We start from the raw sequence: 16,985 nt of genomic DNA on the forward strand, positions 1-16,985 counted from the left end.
AGTTTGTAGAATCTTACGATTCTACGATCCGATTCTACCAATTCGACCCTACTCTCCTCATCGATCCAAAGTAGAATCCCGATCCTGACAACATTGGGGATATGAATAAATAATGTTGGATACACGCAAATTTATCCATATTTTCATTGGTTTTCATCGATTTCATAGCTCAGCCTAACTAGATTGTAATAAAACTTGGCTTTATAATGCGTTATTTGAGTTTAGATGTACACAATTTATGAGCTTTATTTGAAAAAAATTGAGCTTAGATGTATAGAATTTATGGGCTTTATTTGAAAGAATTTGAACTTCTTTTTAAAAATATTGAAATTATAAAATTATAATAAAACTCAAAAATAATTTATGTAAGCTCAATTTGGTTTAATTTTAATTTTAATTTTAATTTTGACATTAAAATATAATTACAAAATTATAAAAGATCGAAAAAAATACACATAAGTTCAGTTAGATTTATTTGTACAATGTTGAATGCTCCTATACAAGTAAGGATGGCAGTGGGTTAAGGACCCTACCCAAACCCTTTGGGTCTTACCCTAACGAGTCGAGTATGAGTCTTCTTATTTTAGACCCCACATTGTCTCTCTTATTTTCATTTACATCTACATATCATCCTCCCACTAAATTCTACCCAAAAAGCATTGTGGAAGAACATAGAAAATAGGAGGGAGTATTATTTATAGAATTTAAATTGACAATTCACTTATTTTTCATGTTTCTCCTTAATATATTTTGATTGGAGAAATAAATACAAATTTAGATCGTAGCAAGTAATAAAATGAGTACTTTTTTTGTTTTTTACCGAGAAATTAATGATGTTAATTTACAAATATTTACCAATAACATATTTTTTACTGCAAATTTTTATCATAAAAAATCAATTACTTTTTAACAAATATTTACTAATACCATATTTTTTAACCGTGATTTCTTATCGTAAAAAGGGGGCCTGATTTATATCGACGACGTTTTAGTAAATATCGACGGCGTTTTTCAAAAAAAAGACGATAACTGCCCTTCCACTCATCCAACACTTTCTCTCTCTAAAAAATTTCCTCTCAAATTCAACTAAATTAAAAAAAACCAACAACAATTAACAACATGACGGATCCCGAATCACCGATACTTAAACAACTTAATCGCGGCATTATTTTAGTTAATTTTTTTTTTGCGCACCGTTAAATTTGTTCGATAATTGATTTACGTCACGTATTAACTTAGTAATAGCAAACATTGCGATTTTTCTGCGTAAGTTTGAAATTTGTCCCCCAAAGGTTGAACCATGGACCAAAGTTGAAATCCAACGTTCAGCCCATGGTCCAAACGTTGGAAATCAACGTTCACCGTGGTCCAAACAATGGAAATCCACGTTTACCATGGACCAAACGTTGGAATCCCACGTAGAATTTTTTTTTTTTAAAAAAAAAGAAAAATCTTCGTGGCCAGACGTGGGATTCCAACGTTTGGACCATGACCAAACGACCAAACCCAACGTTTGTCCATGGGCAAATGGCCAAAACCATCGTTCCTCCATGGCCAAACGTCCAAGATTCACGTTTCACCATGGATGAAACAACCAATTCCCACGTTTTATCCATGGTGTCCCCTTCCCCATTTTTTTCGACTCAAATTCGACACCAACAACAACATAATTGACCTATTTTATGCAAACAACTATACAATTACAACTAATTAGCAAAAGATTGGCAACAAAAACAACAATACAATTACAATAATACAAACAACAATCTATCTTTCAAAACTAATTCAATAAAGTTTAATAAAACCTAAAATAAGCAAAACAAATTCAATTAACTAGCCAAATCGAAGCAATAATCAATTAATACTAACAAATAAAGTCATATAATCTATTAACAACAACAATAAACGATTTAATTTCAATTACAAAGCTAATTTAAAAAAAAAAAAAAAAAAAAAAAAACACTTAACGGATATGAACAGCGGCGGTGGTGGCGGTAAACGGCTGGCGGCATGTGGTGGCGGCGTGGTGGTAGGAGGTGGTGATGGTGTTTGATGTTGGGAATATTTTGGGATTTTTGGACTTAGAGAAAAAAGAAGAGAGTTAGTGAGATGGGAAGGTCAAAATTTTCTTTCGGAATGAAAACGTCGTCGATATTTACGAATCGGGATAAAAAGTTGATAAATTTTTATCATTAAGTTCTTTAAATAAAGAATTTCCTTATATTAAAAAGATCGGAGATAAATTTGTGCAGAATGTGAAATAATAAATGATATAAATATTTAAATACAAAAGATTATGCCCATTTATAACTTATCATGTCCACACTTATAGTATATGTTAAAAATACCACGCACTATTCTAGGCAATATCTTTTAGGCGGGAAAAGTGGGAGTTTCGCCTATTTTATTTAGTAAATAGGGGATGTAAAATATTTATGTAAGTAATAAAATACTATTTCGCAAAATAATCTTTTCAGCTAAAAGTTCCTGTAATGTCGTAAATCCAAATTACAAGCTATTATCATTCATATTTGGTTATGTTTCAGGTTGCATTGACATCCTTGGAAAAATTGTCGTTGAAAAGTAACAAGAGTATTGTAAAGCTCTGGGATAAGGAATCGAATCTGGATAGTTTTCAGAATTTGAAGGATCTACGAATAAGTGGTTGTGGAGAAATGGAGAGTATAGGATTGCCGTCTATGTTTCTTTCTCTTGTGCAACTTGAGACCCTATCAATAAACAATTGCAAGAAGATGCAGCAAGTCCTTAGCGATGGAAGTGAAACACAAGAAATTCCTAAAGAAATTATCCCATTTCCCAAATTGAAGAGCCTGGACATAGACGATATGGAGAACTTAGAGTGCTTCTATGATGGAAGTTGTAAAATGGCATTTCCAAGTTTAGAAATGTTGGAGCTTAATTGTGAACGCATGACAAAATTTGCGGGGGGCACAAGTTCAACGGCCTTTTTTCCCAAAACGGTAATACTTCCTCATCTTTTTATGTCTCAATTCATATTAGGACTCATTTAAATTTTCAATATTTTCACAGGAAAAGAGAATATACAAATAAACACCCCAAAGAGTGTGTTTGCACTTTGTAATTCTTATCATTACTTCATATAATCTTCGCAATATTTTCCATGATTACGGGTGATGTGTTATAAAGAGAATTAGTCGAACACGGGATTGGATACAAAATCCGTTCTCACTTAACTAACACAAGTGTTTCTTTCTCCACATTAGAATTATATACTCCCTCGAATAGACCAACCACCATAGCTTATTGTGAATTGAAGGGAGTATATCTTTGTTTTTTTGTTTTTTTTTACTTCCCCTCGAAGAGACCAATCACCATAGCTTTTTCTGATCAATAAAACTATAAACACAAATTATCATTATAGACGGACACTATCTGTCTATACGTATAGACGGATACCATTTCCTCTCACAAAATACCCATTTGCCCTAAAGTGGAAAGCACATGGGGGGTACCCCACCTTGTCCCCTCAACCCATTTTATTAGAGGTCTTTACCCGTCTGTTCGCCCTACCCGTCTATACCAAGACCAATTGAACTATAAAAGATCGTCGTACACAATGTCGGGTTCTCATGATTTTCTAAATTGGCGATACTGGTTTTTTGTGGGGCCCATTTTACAAAATATTTTGAACAACCCAATTTGGTATACTTTATTTTTATTTTTGAAGCAAAGTATACTTTATTTTTGTTTTATTTTTAAAACTAATGTTTGAACACAAATTCTCATTGAAGATGGACACTATCTTTCACAAGCTTGTGACGGTTAGTGTCCCTCTCACAATATGTAAGTGACACTATTTATGGGGTCCTCCATCTCCCCCGACTTGCCCTCCCACCTACCTTATTATAAGAGGGCACTATCCGTCACAAGCTTGTGACGAATAGTGTCTGTTACAAGCAAGACGCTTTGATGTTTGAATATAAAGAAACTAAAGATATAAAAAAATTAGGCAAAATGGATCTACCTAGACCTGTCAAACGGGCGGGTTACGGGTTCGGTCGTTTCGGGTTCGGGTAAAATACGGGTCGGGTCTATTTCGGGTTTGAAAAATACGGGTTTATACGGGTCGGGTTTATACGGGTTTCGGGTCGAGTTTAGGGTTAGAACGGGTTAGATTAACGCCTTTTTAAAAAAATTCATTTTCTTTAATTCTACTTATAAACGCATAATTATTCTTAAATTTTTATTATTATCTAGTTTAATATATGATATTAGTAAGATTAAACATTTTTTGCTTAATATTTTCAATATCACACCTATTTGACATTTTCAATATTAAGGAAGATATATTGCCTTGACCCAACGGTCAACCCGTTACGGGTCGGGTTTCAACCCGCTATTTACGGGTCAAAACGGGTTCGGATATTTTTCGGGTTCGGGTTGAAAACACCGGGTTATTTACGGGTCGGGTTACGGTCGGTTTTCGGGTTGGGTCAGCTTTTGACAGGTCTAGATCTACCTCATGAAATTTTTTCCCGCTCACCAACCTAAACCCTATTTTGTTTCAATTGGTCCCCCTTGTGACGGGTTACCATTTGTGGCGGATATTTTGTGAGTTAAAATGGTAACAAAATGGGTTAGTGGAGAAAGGGGACCACATGAATAGTGTTGCAGAGAGAGAAAAAGTGGGTACTTTGTGAGGTAAAATGGTATCCGTCACTCAAGAGTAACGAATATGTGCCGTCACAAACAAGAATTTGTGATTTTTCTTATGCGTCTGTCATCAATGTCACAAAATCCCCCACCCAAGCAAAACACTATACCAATAAACCCTAAACTTTTCAACTCTCATTCGGTTGTACATCAGACAAATCTTAAATCTCAAATCTGTACATGTTTCATCTTCTTCGTTATCTCTTATGTTTGATTGAAATATGCCCTTTTCTATTGGATTGTATTCAAAATGCATCAATTTGAGGGTTTTGCGAAACAGGTAAAGTAATTCAATTAATATAATCTACAGAGTAATTTGCTACGTCTATTTTGATTTGATTAATATTTGTTGTCAAGATACAGCTCACCCATGATGGAGAGTGTCAAGATACAACTCACCCATGATAAAGGCACATGTGAGTATCCCACATTGGAAAAAGAGGAGAGAGTTGTCTATCATATAAACCAAGGAATTATTCCACCCATTGCCAATTGGTTTTGGGATGGAACCTCCTTGGACTTATAAGTCGGACTCTCTCTCCTCGATGCGAGTGCGGCCCAGGCCCGATAACGGAACTTATCATGGTATCAGAGCTCATGGTCGAAAAAACTGGGCCAGAAAAATTGCAGTTGGATAGCTCAGTTTATTAATTGCACCCAATAAATTACACCCAAGTTAATAACTCAGTTTATAAATTGCACCCAATATCGGATTCCGACCACATTTCCGACAAATTTCAAATTTTTTGGGTTAAAACAAATTTTTTAGGACGATTTTACCCTTCTGCCTTTCTTTATTAACCTTGTGTTTGTTTGAAATGCAAAACCCCTAAACCCTATATACCCCGAAATACAAACCCAAACCCAGAAATACAAATCAAGAAATACATGCATAATTCAGTCGTCTTTATGGTAAAAATTTGGCAGAAATTGTGAAAAAAATTGAACAAGATTTCTGGATTTCAAAGGATAAATTGAGAGAAATTGCTAATGATATGAAGTTGAATATGATTAATGGTTTGAAAGATGAAGATTCTAGCCCAATCAAGATGCTTGTTTCCTATGTTGATTCTTTAACTCCATATCAAATCCGTCTTCTTTAGAGTAAACCATTAATCATATTCAACTCCTCCATGATTTGATACTTCTTGGTTCAACATCTGTGTATTTTTTAACTGATGAAATAATTAAGGTTTAATTGGGATTATGCGAAAATTTGGGGGAATTTGAAAGGGGAAGATTTTGGGGAAAAATTGGGATGAAATTAGGGTAAAAACTGAAATGGGGGAAGTAAAATGAAGGGTGGGTTGATTCACAGTTAGAAACACGCGAGGGCAATTTTGTCATTTCATATAGTTTTTCACCGGAAAATGGCTTGGGGTGCAATTTCTAACCTGAGCTATTAACTTGGGTGTAAGTTAAAAAAAAATTTGACGTGGGAGTAAGGGCTTGTTTGGTTGCCTATCTAATTCATGGGAAAATTAAAATCCCATGAATTGTAAAAAAGGGTGAGTGTTTAGTTGTCATTTTTTTGGCAAAAATGTAGGCATTCAATTTTCCTAGGAGTTTTGAATGCCTACATGATGTAGGAGTTTGATTACCTACTCCCCCCTAGGTAGTTGACAACTCCTAGGAATTCAACTCCTACATCCGCAACCAAACAAGTTTTCCGGATTCATGTGAATTTGTATATGGGAAAATAATTCACGTGAATTGCATTTTCCGGTGTTAATCAAATTCCAAGATGAACCAAACGAGGCCTAAATGTAAAAATGTGCATTTGACGTGGGTGTAATTGATAATTTACTCTTTCTTTTATCCGCTTTAAAATTGGATTCATAAATTCCATGTTAGATAAACATGTTTATCAAATCTGTTTAATCTAGGAGGTCAAGATAGATTAACCATGGAAGAGTACTCCCATTTTTTAATTGAATCCATGGACATATTGTTAAAATTTTTTTGATCCAATGACTCAATGAGGCTACTGGTATGCTCTAATTATTTGATTTGTTTAAACAATTCTCATTTGTAATATTGATGATATATAAATTTTTACCTATTGTATTTATAATTAGGGTTTTTTGTCAAAAACTACCTTATATTTAGGTATGTTTGTAAAAAGACTACCTTATATTATTTTTTTTGTTTTCTACTACCTTTGTTTTCTTTATTCTTGGTCAATAACTATCTACACTAAGAATCTAGACAAATTTGGTTAGTTTTACGGCTTAAATCTATCTCCCTTGACTCTTTTATGTTTTCATCTTGCTTAGGGAAGATTTTGAGAAATCGTAATGTACCTTTCGATTAACTTTTGTAGATGTTCGTAGTTATTATTGAAATGTTAAAACATAAATTTTGCTTATGTGAAGTTAAATTGAGGGTTGGACGCGGTTGGCCATTGTTGTTTGATGTTAACAAAGTCATGTGCGATAGGTTAATGTCGCTTAATCGACCAAATCTCGGCATATTTTCAGCACTGGTAGTTTTTGACCAAAAAATGAGAAAACAAAGGTAGTCTAAAGCAAGAAAAATAACATAAGGTAGTATTTTTACAAATACCCCTAAATATAAGGTAGTTTTTAACAAAAAAACCCTTATAATTACTCTATTTTATTGATTTAAGATTGTTTCTAAATAATCAAGATTTAAATGCTTCATTTTAATTGCTTGCTGTCAACTTTGTTACGGTACTTTTTTAATTGATAAGTATGGTAAATTGCAATTCTAAACTTAGACTTTTCATTGTTCAGGCAATTTGAGTTTTTTTTTTTCTTTTTTTTTACATTCATTTAAATTTGAATTTGAAATTCATTATTATAGTTTAGTTCTTGGGTGAAATTATGATTTATCTTTGTATGAATTAACGGGGTATTATGTAAGGTTAGCCTTCCGAATACTAATCATTATTTAAATTTTTATTTCAAATTTGCACATTTTACTTGCATCATAATTTTATTTTCCACAGCAAGTTCAAATTTAATTACACCAATATTTAAATACTCGAGTTTTTCTATTTGAAAGGACCTCATAATGATGACGTTTTATGGGTATGTTGGCCCATTTTATTTTTATTAGTGTTTAGAACATGAAGGGGAACTGGGGAAGGATAATTTAATAAGTGTGTGAGACGTTTTGAATTATATTTCGTATGAGTTTGATACTTTGAACAAAAGTAAGACATTACCTAAAAGATCTAGAAGACACTTTTGGCCCTGTAATTTTCACCTCCCAATTGGACTTAAGTTCTTACTTTACCCTTTTTGTTAGTTTAAGTAGTCAAATATGTTATCTAATCACTGAGGCTTAGTGGCTTACACAAGATATCGAGTAGGTCTCTCTTACGACGATCTTATGAGAAAATATCAATATTTCATGATAAAAATGACCATTTACTGATAATATGTTAGTATGTGGAGTATTACTCAAGTTGTCACTTTTTAACCAAAAACCTGATGATAACATTTTTCAGAAAATATTCACATTTTATCGTAAAATGGTCATATATTTATCCGTTTTATTTCATATAGAGAAAGTTCGTGTTAAACAACAATTTGCCCAAGAGCTCATATAGCCTGATTTTGTTATAAGTCAACAATATATATGAGACGGGAAAGATCATGTAATGCTTTTTATAGCCTTATTTCATAATTAATGTGTATAAAACTTACAATTGTGGTTTTTGAAAATTTCTTATTTGTTCGAAGTTTCTCATATAATGACATCTCATTTCTATCATAAGCGGTCCATATTTGAGTTAATATAAATGATAAGTAGGTAGAGATTAAAAAAAATGGAATTATATATAGATGCTTCATCACTCACATAGTCACATCTAGAGGAGTGGTTGTTTCTACCTGTGTTCCATACATACTCTTATAAAGTGATTAAAACGTCCCAATTATTACTCACTTTTAAGACAGTTATATTCGTTTTGAAGTTACTATTTTGTTTTTCCCTAAATATTTTACTTTCGTTTTATTTGACATATTTAACTCTATTTAAAGTTAATACATATACTTCCATATTAAATAAGAATTTGTGAAAACTTTCTTGATATGGTTTTGAAACAACATTATAAATATTATTTTATATAAGTCCGTGCAATTTTGCACGGGTTTTAAGCTAGTGTATTATATTATAAACTCCTTTTTTTGACGGTTGATAAAAAAATCAAAATAAATGAAAATGAGTACTGTTATATGATTAATATAAATTCTGTCTTATGAGATGGGAGAGTAGCGAGAAGGCGAGTGCTGACTTTAGAGTTGGTATTGATATGGAGGCTTAAATTTAATTTGTGTTGGTTCAAACATATTTTAGGGTTTATAGCATTTACAAGTGAGTTTGTATTAAAATATTGAGAAAAATTGTTGATTACAGCCTTTTAAAACCACTTTTTGAAAATTACATCCAATATATCACTTCCGACAGAATTTTACTATCAAAAAATAGACTCCGGGGAAATATTGACGCCATTTTAAAATTTGTTCACTTAAACATACCTTTTATGACGAATTTGCCCCTATCTTTTTACCTTTACTTTTTTATTTGTCACATTATGTCTATATCCTCATCCACCTCTGACACCACTCTTACAACTTGTCCACCGCCATATCTCTTACATAATCTCAACAACCACCACCACAACATGCCCAACTCCACCACAACCCGCCGTTCAGCCACCACCTTCATCACCATCACTGCTACTTGCCCAAATTCGCCACAACAACCGCCACCCATCTACCTCATTCACCTCCATCATCATTACCTCTTGCCCACCATCACAACCACCGCCGTTCCAATGTTCTACCACCACCATCGCTTGCACCTGGTTCACCTAAAACCCTCTCCTTACTCTTAACACCCCCACAACATTACCACCAAACAACAACAAAAATCCCAGATCTATGAAATTCGTGTCAAGAGGATGGCGTTTCAGGGGTTAGGGTAGTGCTTCAGAAGTTTGAAGTATGAATATTTGTTAGGGAAACATTGATGGAGGCTGATTGGTTGGCCGCCGCAAATGTAGGCCCGGTCGGGGCAATTTTGACATCGTGGTGATGGTGGTGGTGTTAAAAGGCATTAGGTTGTGGCTTAGAATGGTGGTGAGCAGTGTTGCTTTCGATGTTTTCGGAGTTGGTTAAGAGTTGTGATGATGGTGATGGCGTCAGGTAGTGAGAGATGCGAAAATGGTGGAACTTAGTGGGGTGACGGGTGTGGTGGTCGTTTTAAGAGGGAAAGGTTTTAAGAGGGGAAGTAGTAAGAGAAGGAAGAAAGAATATGTAAGGGTAAGATTATTGGTAGTTTTGAGACAAGATTTTGGTGAGTCTTAAGACAAGACTCACTCAAGACTACCAATAATCTATCATACTTTTAATTAATTTCTGACAAAGTCTTAAGTAGAGTCTTGGAAATCCAAGACTCGACTTAAGACTCTACATGAGTCTTGACCCCACTATTAAAAGAAGACATCCAATGAAAGAATGACAAGTGTTATATTATTTTTGTTCTTTTTTTCTTAAACCCCACATTTTCTCAAGTAAAGTGAAAATGCAGAGTCTGAGGTGGGTCTGACTGATAATGTATAAAGTCTGAGGTGAGTCTCAGGTGAGTCTGAACAATAAATAAATAATAAAAGTTAGTGGAAAACTGATGTAGCAGAGTTTTAAGATTTTGGTGAATCTGACTGATAATCTCACCCTAAGTTTGAAATGTTATAAGAGGGGTATATATAAGTCAATTTTTGATAAAATTCACCGGAAACGTCATCGTGGTGCAATTTTCAAAAAAAAGTGATATTATGGATACAATTTTCAAAAAAAAAATTATATAAGGCTGTAATTTAAAAAAGTGGTTTTTAAAAGGTTGTAATCAACAATTTTCTCTAAAATATAAAATAAATATGGTCGAATAAATAGTGTTTTGTATGTGTTTATGATAAAAAATAGAGTAAATTATCAATTACACCCACGTCAAATGCACTTTTTTACATTTACTCCCACATCAATTTTTTTTTATAAATTACACCCAAGTTAATAGCTCAGTTTATAAATTGCACCCAACCCCATTTTCCGGCGAAAAAAATTATGAAATGACAATTTTGCCCCCAAATCTATTAGTCTGATTTTGTGTGATTTTGAGTTACTTCCCCTATTTCCTCCTCTTACCCTAATTTCCCCTCAAAGCCAGGCGGGTCCCACCTTTGAGCTTCATCTTTCTCCTCCATTACAACTTCATCTTCCTCCTCTTCCATTACAACAATAACCATAAAGCCTTCTCCGATTTCAATCATTTTTTCCTTACCAAATAAATAAAAAATCCAAACACCTATACTCCATACACAAATTAAAACCAATAAGCATTGATCCAACCTTAATTAATATCTCCTCTTTGCAGAATCCCCAACTTAATTGCTATTTGGAATAAGGGTGATGAAAATTGGAAGATAATCGAAATCTGGGAGATAAAGGAGAATCAATTTGATGATGTTATATGCTATGATGGGCGGATCAATCCCCAACCAGAATCCCCAAATTAATATTAGTTGGGGATTTAATCGAAATCACCAGCTTTGATAAAGGTTGTTAATGGTGTTTTTGAGAGGTAAAGTAGAGTAAAGGAGAAGAAGGTGGGTTTACTTAGTTTGGAGTATGAAAAAAAAAATTATAAGAAAGGTAACCTATTTAATAAAAGAACAAGGGTAAAATCGTCATGAATTTAATGTTTTAAACAAAAAAATTTGAAATTTGACGGAAATGTGACCGGAATCCGATATTGGGTGCAATTTATAAAGTGAGCTATTAACTTGGTTGTAATTTATAAAAAAAATTTGACGTGGGAGTAAATGTAAAAAGGTGCATTTGACGTGGGTGTAATTGATAATTTACTCTAAAAAATAATTATATACTCTCTCCATACCATACCAATGGTAACACTTACCTAATACGGCCGTACCACACCAATGGTAACATTTCTTATTTGACCCACAATATTACCAAGTTATCCTTATACTCATTTAATATTTACACAAAATGTCATTACATACCCCACCTATTTTTTCCCCCTTTACCCCTACTTTTACCCTATTTTCTTAAAAACCCCATTTTTTTACCATGTTACCATTGGTCTGGTATGAAGGGAGTATAAATAGGTAATATTATACTCCCTCTGTTTTTTTTTTCGTTTTTTGAGGCGACAATTTGACTTTACTTTTTACAAAAATATAGTTCAAAAAATATAAAAATTATACCATTAAATTTCTTATGGGAAGAGCTTTCATATGAGTATACATTTCATGATGTGTTTCATTTTATTTCTCGAAAAGTGAGAACGACATTTATAAAAAACAGCGAGAGTAAAAAAAAAATAGACGTACAACTATAAAGTAAAAGTATATATATTAAAGCATAATTAATTATTCCTACATAGCTGTATATATTGAGGGGATAGTTTTCAAAGAAATTTTCGATAACCGTAATTATATTAGTCTTTTACGTCATAATTATTTAAACTTTTGTTTTTAATATTTATGCATTTGATTAAATTGTTGAATATATAATCCCGTGTAATTTTGTTACACGGGTATAAAACTAGTTGAGTTTAAAGCAAGTTGTCGAGTGACACACCACTCAGCGACTTTGGTTAGTTCTACCGGGTACACTTAGAATTTTTTTTTTTCTTTTTTTTTTTGCATTTTTATGTTAAGTCGAGTAACTGAGCGACTTTGCTTCAAGTCGTTGAATTTCAAGTTGCTCAATCATTTAGCAACTTATGTGTTTTCTGTATGTTAGTTTTTTTTAGGAAAGCCATAATTCACGAGAAGTACACGCTAATACACCGAAATTCTCAAACATTTATCCTTCTAAGTTGTCTTGTGCCAAGAAAAAGAATATTGCAGTATATAGAAAAGGGTTCTTTAGGTACATTGCCCATATTTCAAGTGTATTAGTTCATACTTTCTTGGAAATATGGGCACTCTTTTTTTTAACAGTACTAGTAAGGGGATTAGTAGATGAGTGAGCGAAAAAGCTACGATTACACTCAGTAAGCGAGAGACTTCATTACGACCCTAACTTGAATTTACGTGAAACCATTTTCTATATTAAGTTTCATCTCAACCCTAATTCTTATTTTTTTTTTTTTTTTAATCTAAACACTACTTTTTTGAAAAATTATCGTTATTGTCTTCCGCCACATGCTACCTTATTACTTTACTCGGTTCCCTCCCAATAAATAAATAAAGTCTATAAACAGGAGGAGATAAGAGTATTTATTCACCGCTACTGAAACTGGTTGACTGAATTAATTAATTAATTAATTAATCATTTAATTGCAGATTGAATTCCCCTGTTTGGAACACTTCCGGTTGTTTAATCTGAGCGATGAAGTGAGTGTGTTATGGGACTTACCTGTAGGAATCTCATCTAACCCTCTTCCTAATTTAAAGACACTCTATATTTGGAATTTAATAAAGTTGCCATCGATCGTCTTTCCGAGTTTGTCTGACCTCACAGTAAAAGCCGTAGGTGATGCCAAATTCATATTTTCATCGTCATCTGAAAATGAAGGATGTGTTGGGACATATTCCCAATTTCCAAAATTGGAAGAACTAGACATTCAAGGTTGTCCAGACTCTGTAAAACAATTTATTGAGGATGATGGCTCCACTGCTATGTTGAATTTTTGTGGTCAGTTGAGGCGCTTGGAGCTCCGATCTGCATTGAACATGGAGGTCGTATCTTTACATCTTTTCAAAAGTCTTCGTTCCGTTGGTATAGCAGACTTGGCATGTGAATATTTATTCTCAGCCGATGGGGGCTTTCAGCAATTGCAGTCGCTTGAATACCTAACAATTAGAGATTGCCCAAACTTAGAGGTGATAATCCGAGGAGGTGACAAAGATACCACCGTTGTTTTTCCCCGACTTAAGAGATTAGACTTGTGGAATTTGGCACGTATGACCAAGCTATGTTCCACTTCGGACATCCCACTTCACTTCCCATCACTTGAAGACCTCGACATAGATTGGTGTAACAAATTGGAGTCTCTTTTCTCCGGAGAACCAAATCAAGTCGTAGAATTACCATCTTTGGAAGAAGTGGCAATTGAGTGTTGTGATGCCATGAAGTCTTTCTCAACCAGACCTCTAAAAGCACCCAAATTAAGAAAACTAGACGTATGGAACTGCCCCGAAATGGAGTGGTTTTTATCAGGAAACTCAAATTGCAATGCAGACCTGGAACTACCGTCTCTGGTGACTCTCACTATCCAGAAATGCCCCAACATGAAGTCATTCTCGCCTGCACTTCTAAGGGCTCCAAAATTACAACTCGTGGAAGTCAATGACAAGCCCTATCCAATTGCCGAGACTGGAGACTTAAATCACGTCTTGAAATCTGCAAACAGCAGTGAGCAGACTGCAACTGATAAAAACGACTTGTAAATTAAGGTGCAATTGGGATCAGTGGTGGAATACAGCGTGGAAACAAGAAGTTTGCAACTGAGGATGATGATGGTATGCATGACTGCCAAAAAAATTCCTGTTTTCTTTTCAATCTGCTTTGGTTTTCTTTGGTTTGCGAGTATTTTCTTTGTATAAGGCTTTACTTTGTGCAATTTGTGTTCGTCCTACTTCCTTTTTTTTGGTGTTACTCTGTATATGAAAACTCTTAAGCTTGCTTTTGCCTTTAAAATTTAGTGTCCACTGTTTCGGAATTTGATTTATTGTTGTAGAATTTCTAAGGGGAAATAATATTGAGAGAAAAGGGAGAAGTTTTATGATAAACTTGCTCAAAGGAAACATACATCATAATGCCATTATATAGGCTAACTAGTTAACAAGTTCCTAGATTTAAGCCACTAACCCATGAAACATGGAGCATAATAGGAAAAGTGTGTTTAGTGCTAAACCCACACATATGTAACTAATTAGCAAATTAATAGGCTAAGATAAATTGACTAATTTTGAATCAATTATTCAACAATTGTGTCATATGAAACTTGTGAGGCATATATATGAATGAGAGTGAGAATCCCTCTTTCTTTAGTTTTTCTTTCTTTATAACTTGCCTGAACAACGAAATTGCGTCTTTCACAGTCCAAGAACATGTTGACAGTCCAGTTTGCCGCCTTCTTAATATTATCCCTAGCCAAAGAAGTTGTCAAATTGATAGCAAAGCAAGAAGCTTATTCGAAAAAAACAGTAATGGTTGAAATTTCAGAAGCTCCAAAATTAGAATGCATTCAAGATGAGATTGCAAATGGATGACTTGGTCTGTATTTTCATAATCCGCCTATATAACTAAATGAAACCTGGAGATCGAGAAATCAGAACTGAGAAAAGACGATAATCACTCTAAATAGATACGATGGATGCTAATTAAGTTACGACAATTATCTAAAAGAATTGCTAAAGAAAGCTGATTACTTGGCTTTAAAGAGCGCAACAGTCAAGAATATTGTTCCCGAGTTGGACAAAGAAGGATTTAGAGACTTGATTCGTCTCAGACTGTCTAACATTGATAGCATAAGGAAGATATGTGAAGGGAAGGCTCCGATGGAATTGTTCTATAATCTATGTCACCTTGAAGTTTCTAATTTGGAGAAATTAGCAGTATTGTTGCGGGTTAATCCCCTTCCACGTTAAATATTTCAAATTGTCACAATTTGAATTACATTTTCAGTGAGGTCGACGAGGTAAACAAGGAATCAGATATGACTCGGAGCTGAGCGTTGAAGTGATTGTGTTATAGGAGTTGCATGAGGGAGAAGGTCAATGAATCTCATCTAACCCTCTTCCTAATTTAAAGACACTCTCAGTGTTGAGAAAATCAAGTTGCCCTCGACTTAAGATATTATACTTGTCTAAGTTGAAGAGTATGATCAAGTTCTGTATTGTTTGCTATGTCAGAATTTTGATTTCATAAATCATATGAAAAGGCATACATAATACACATGATATGTAGATGCCTATTTCCACTTACAATCATCTGAAGTGACTACAGGTATTGACTATTGAGCTAACTATAAATATGCGCGACTCTCTCGTAAAGTTGCATATAAGTATATAACTTAACTAACTTTCATGCCGGGGCGTTATCCAAGTTATATCGGAGTCATGTCTTATGTGGAAACAAAAAGAAGAATTGGATATATCAAGACTTTTATGAAGCTCATACATCACTCCCCTCCATTTCATTTTTATTGTCTCATTTCGTCTTGGAATGTATTCTAAAACTATTGACGCCATTTAGTATAATGTTCGGATTAGGATAGAGTAAAGAAACATGAGCTAAGTAAATACACTCTCCATCCCGGTCATTTGTTGCTCTATTTCATTTTAGGGTGTCTCAGTTAATTGTTTCCTTTTTTTATTTTAGTAATGCATTTGATGAACAATTTGATCATTCACGTCCAATTTGATCTACTTGTCATCTAACAATTGACTCACTTCTCTTTTATTAGTATTTTTGTCAAACCAAAGGACAACAACTGATTGGGACGGACGGAATTGTTTGGTACAGTGGCGGTTTTAAAGGGGTGCAGGGGGTTCACCTGCATCCTCTTTGTTCTGAAATATTTACAGATTAGTTTCAATAAGTATCATAAAATGTTTAGTGGTGCAGTGGTTGGAAACTTAGTTCCTATTGGATTAGTTTCAATAAGTATCATAAAATGTTTAGTGGTGCAGTGGCCTTAGTTCCTATTGGATAGGTCATGAGTTCAATTCCTATAGCTGTCATTTTTGCACTTTTATCTCATTTAGTTATAAATTGTGTTTTTAATGCTATTTATTTAATAGCTTGTTTTTTGGTAGTTTCATCAATTTTTATCTCATTTTGTTATAAATTGTGTTTTAAATGCTATTTAATACCTAGTTTTAGTCATTCATTTTCATAAATTCCTTCTATTATTTTTGTTGTTTTTTGGTAGTTTCATCAAGTTTTATGAAATTTTTTTGTTTACATTTATATTAAGGAAATCAAGGGTTTAAATTCGTTATATTATTTTTATATACTCACAAATTTATACAAGGTATTTTATTTATACCTACTCGACTTATTTGGATCCAATTTTATTTTAATTTAGTGTTTTACTTTACATCACGAAATTTTTGTGTTTAAATTTTCATTTCCATCACCGAAATCATTGTTAAACTTTTGCATCCCCTATGATCATATCCTAGAATCGCCCCTGGTTTGGTATAGCCTAAACAATATCCTACCGAGTATAATATTGAGAATCTCCTGTGTACATATTACCTTATTGACTCATGTGTAAAAATT

The 16,985-nt window shown here is 33.7% G+C and overlaps 2 protein-coding genes across 2 annotated transcripts in view; both read left to right on the plus strand.

Moving 5' to 3' along the window:
* Positions 1 to 14,483, plus strand: part of LOC141592752 (uncharacterized) — a 33,658-nt gene extending 19,175 nt beyond the window's left edge. Inside the window, exons 5-6 of the mRNA XM_074413549.1 lie at positions 2,547 to 2,981; positions 13,037 to 14,483. Coding sequence (XP_074269650.1) covers positions 2,547 to 2,981; positions 13,037 to 14,143 — 1,542 coding nt within the window. The 3' untranslated portion in view covers positions 14,144 to 14,483. The remainder of the gene's footprint in view (positions 1 to 2,546; positions 2,982 to 13,036) is intronic.
* Positions 1 to 16,985, plus strand: part of LOC141592760 (putative late blight resistance protein homolog R1A-4) — a 127,990-nt gene that overhangs the window by 60,884 nt on the left and 50,121 nt on the right. The gene's annotated exons all lie outside the window — the stretch shown is intronic.

Source organism: Silene latifolia, chromosome 7 (assembly GCF_048544455.1).
Source record: "Silene latifolia isolate original U9 population chromosome 7, ASM4854445v1, whole genome shotgun sequence".
In the NCBI taxonomy this organism is placed as follows: domain Eukaryota; kingdom Viridiplantae; phylum Streptophyta; class Magnoliopsida; order Caryophyllales; family Caryophyllaceae; genus Silene; species Silene latifolia.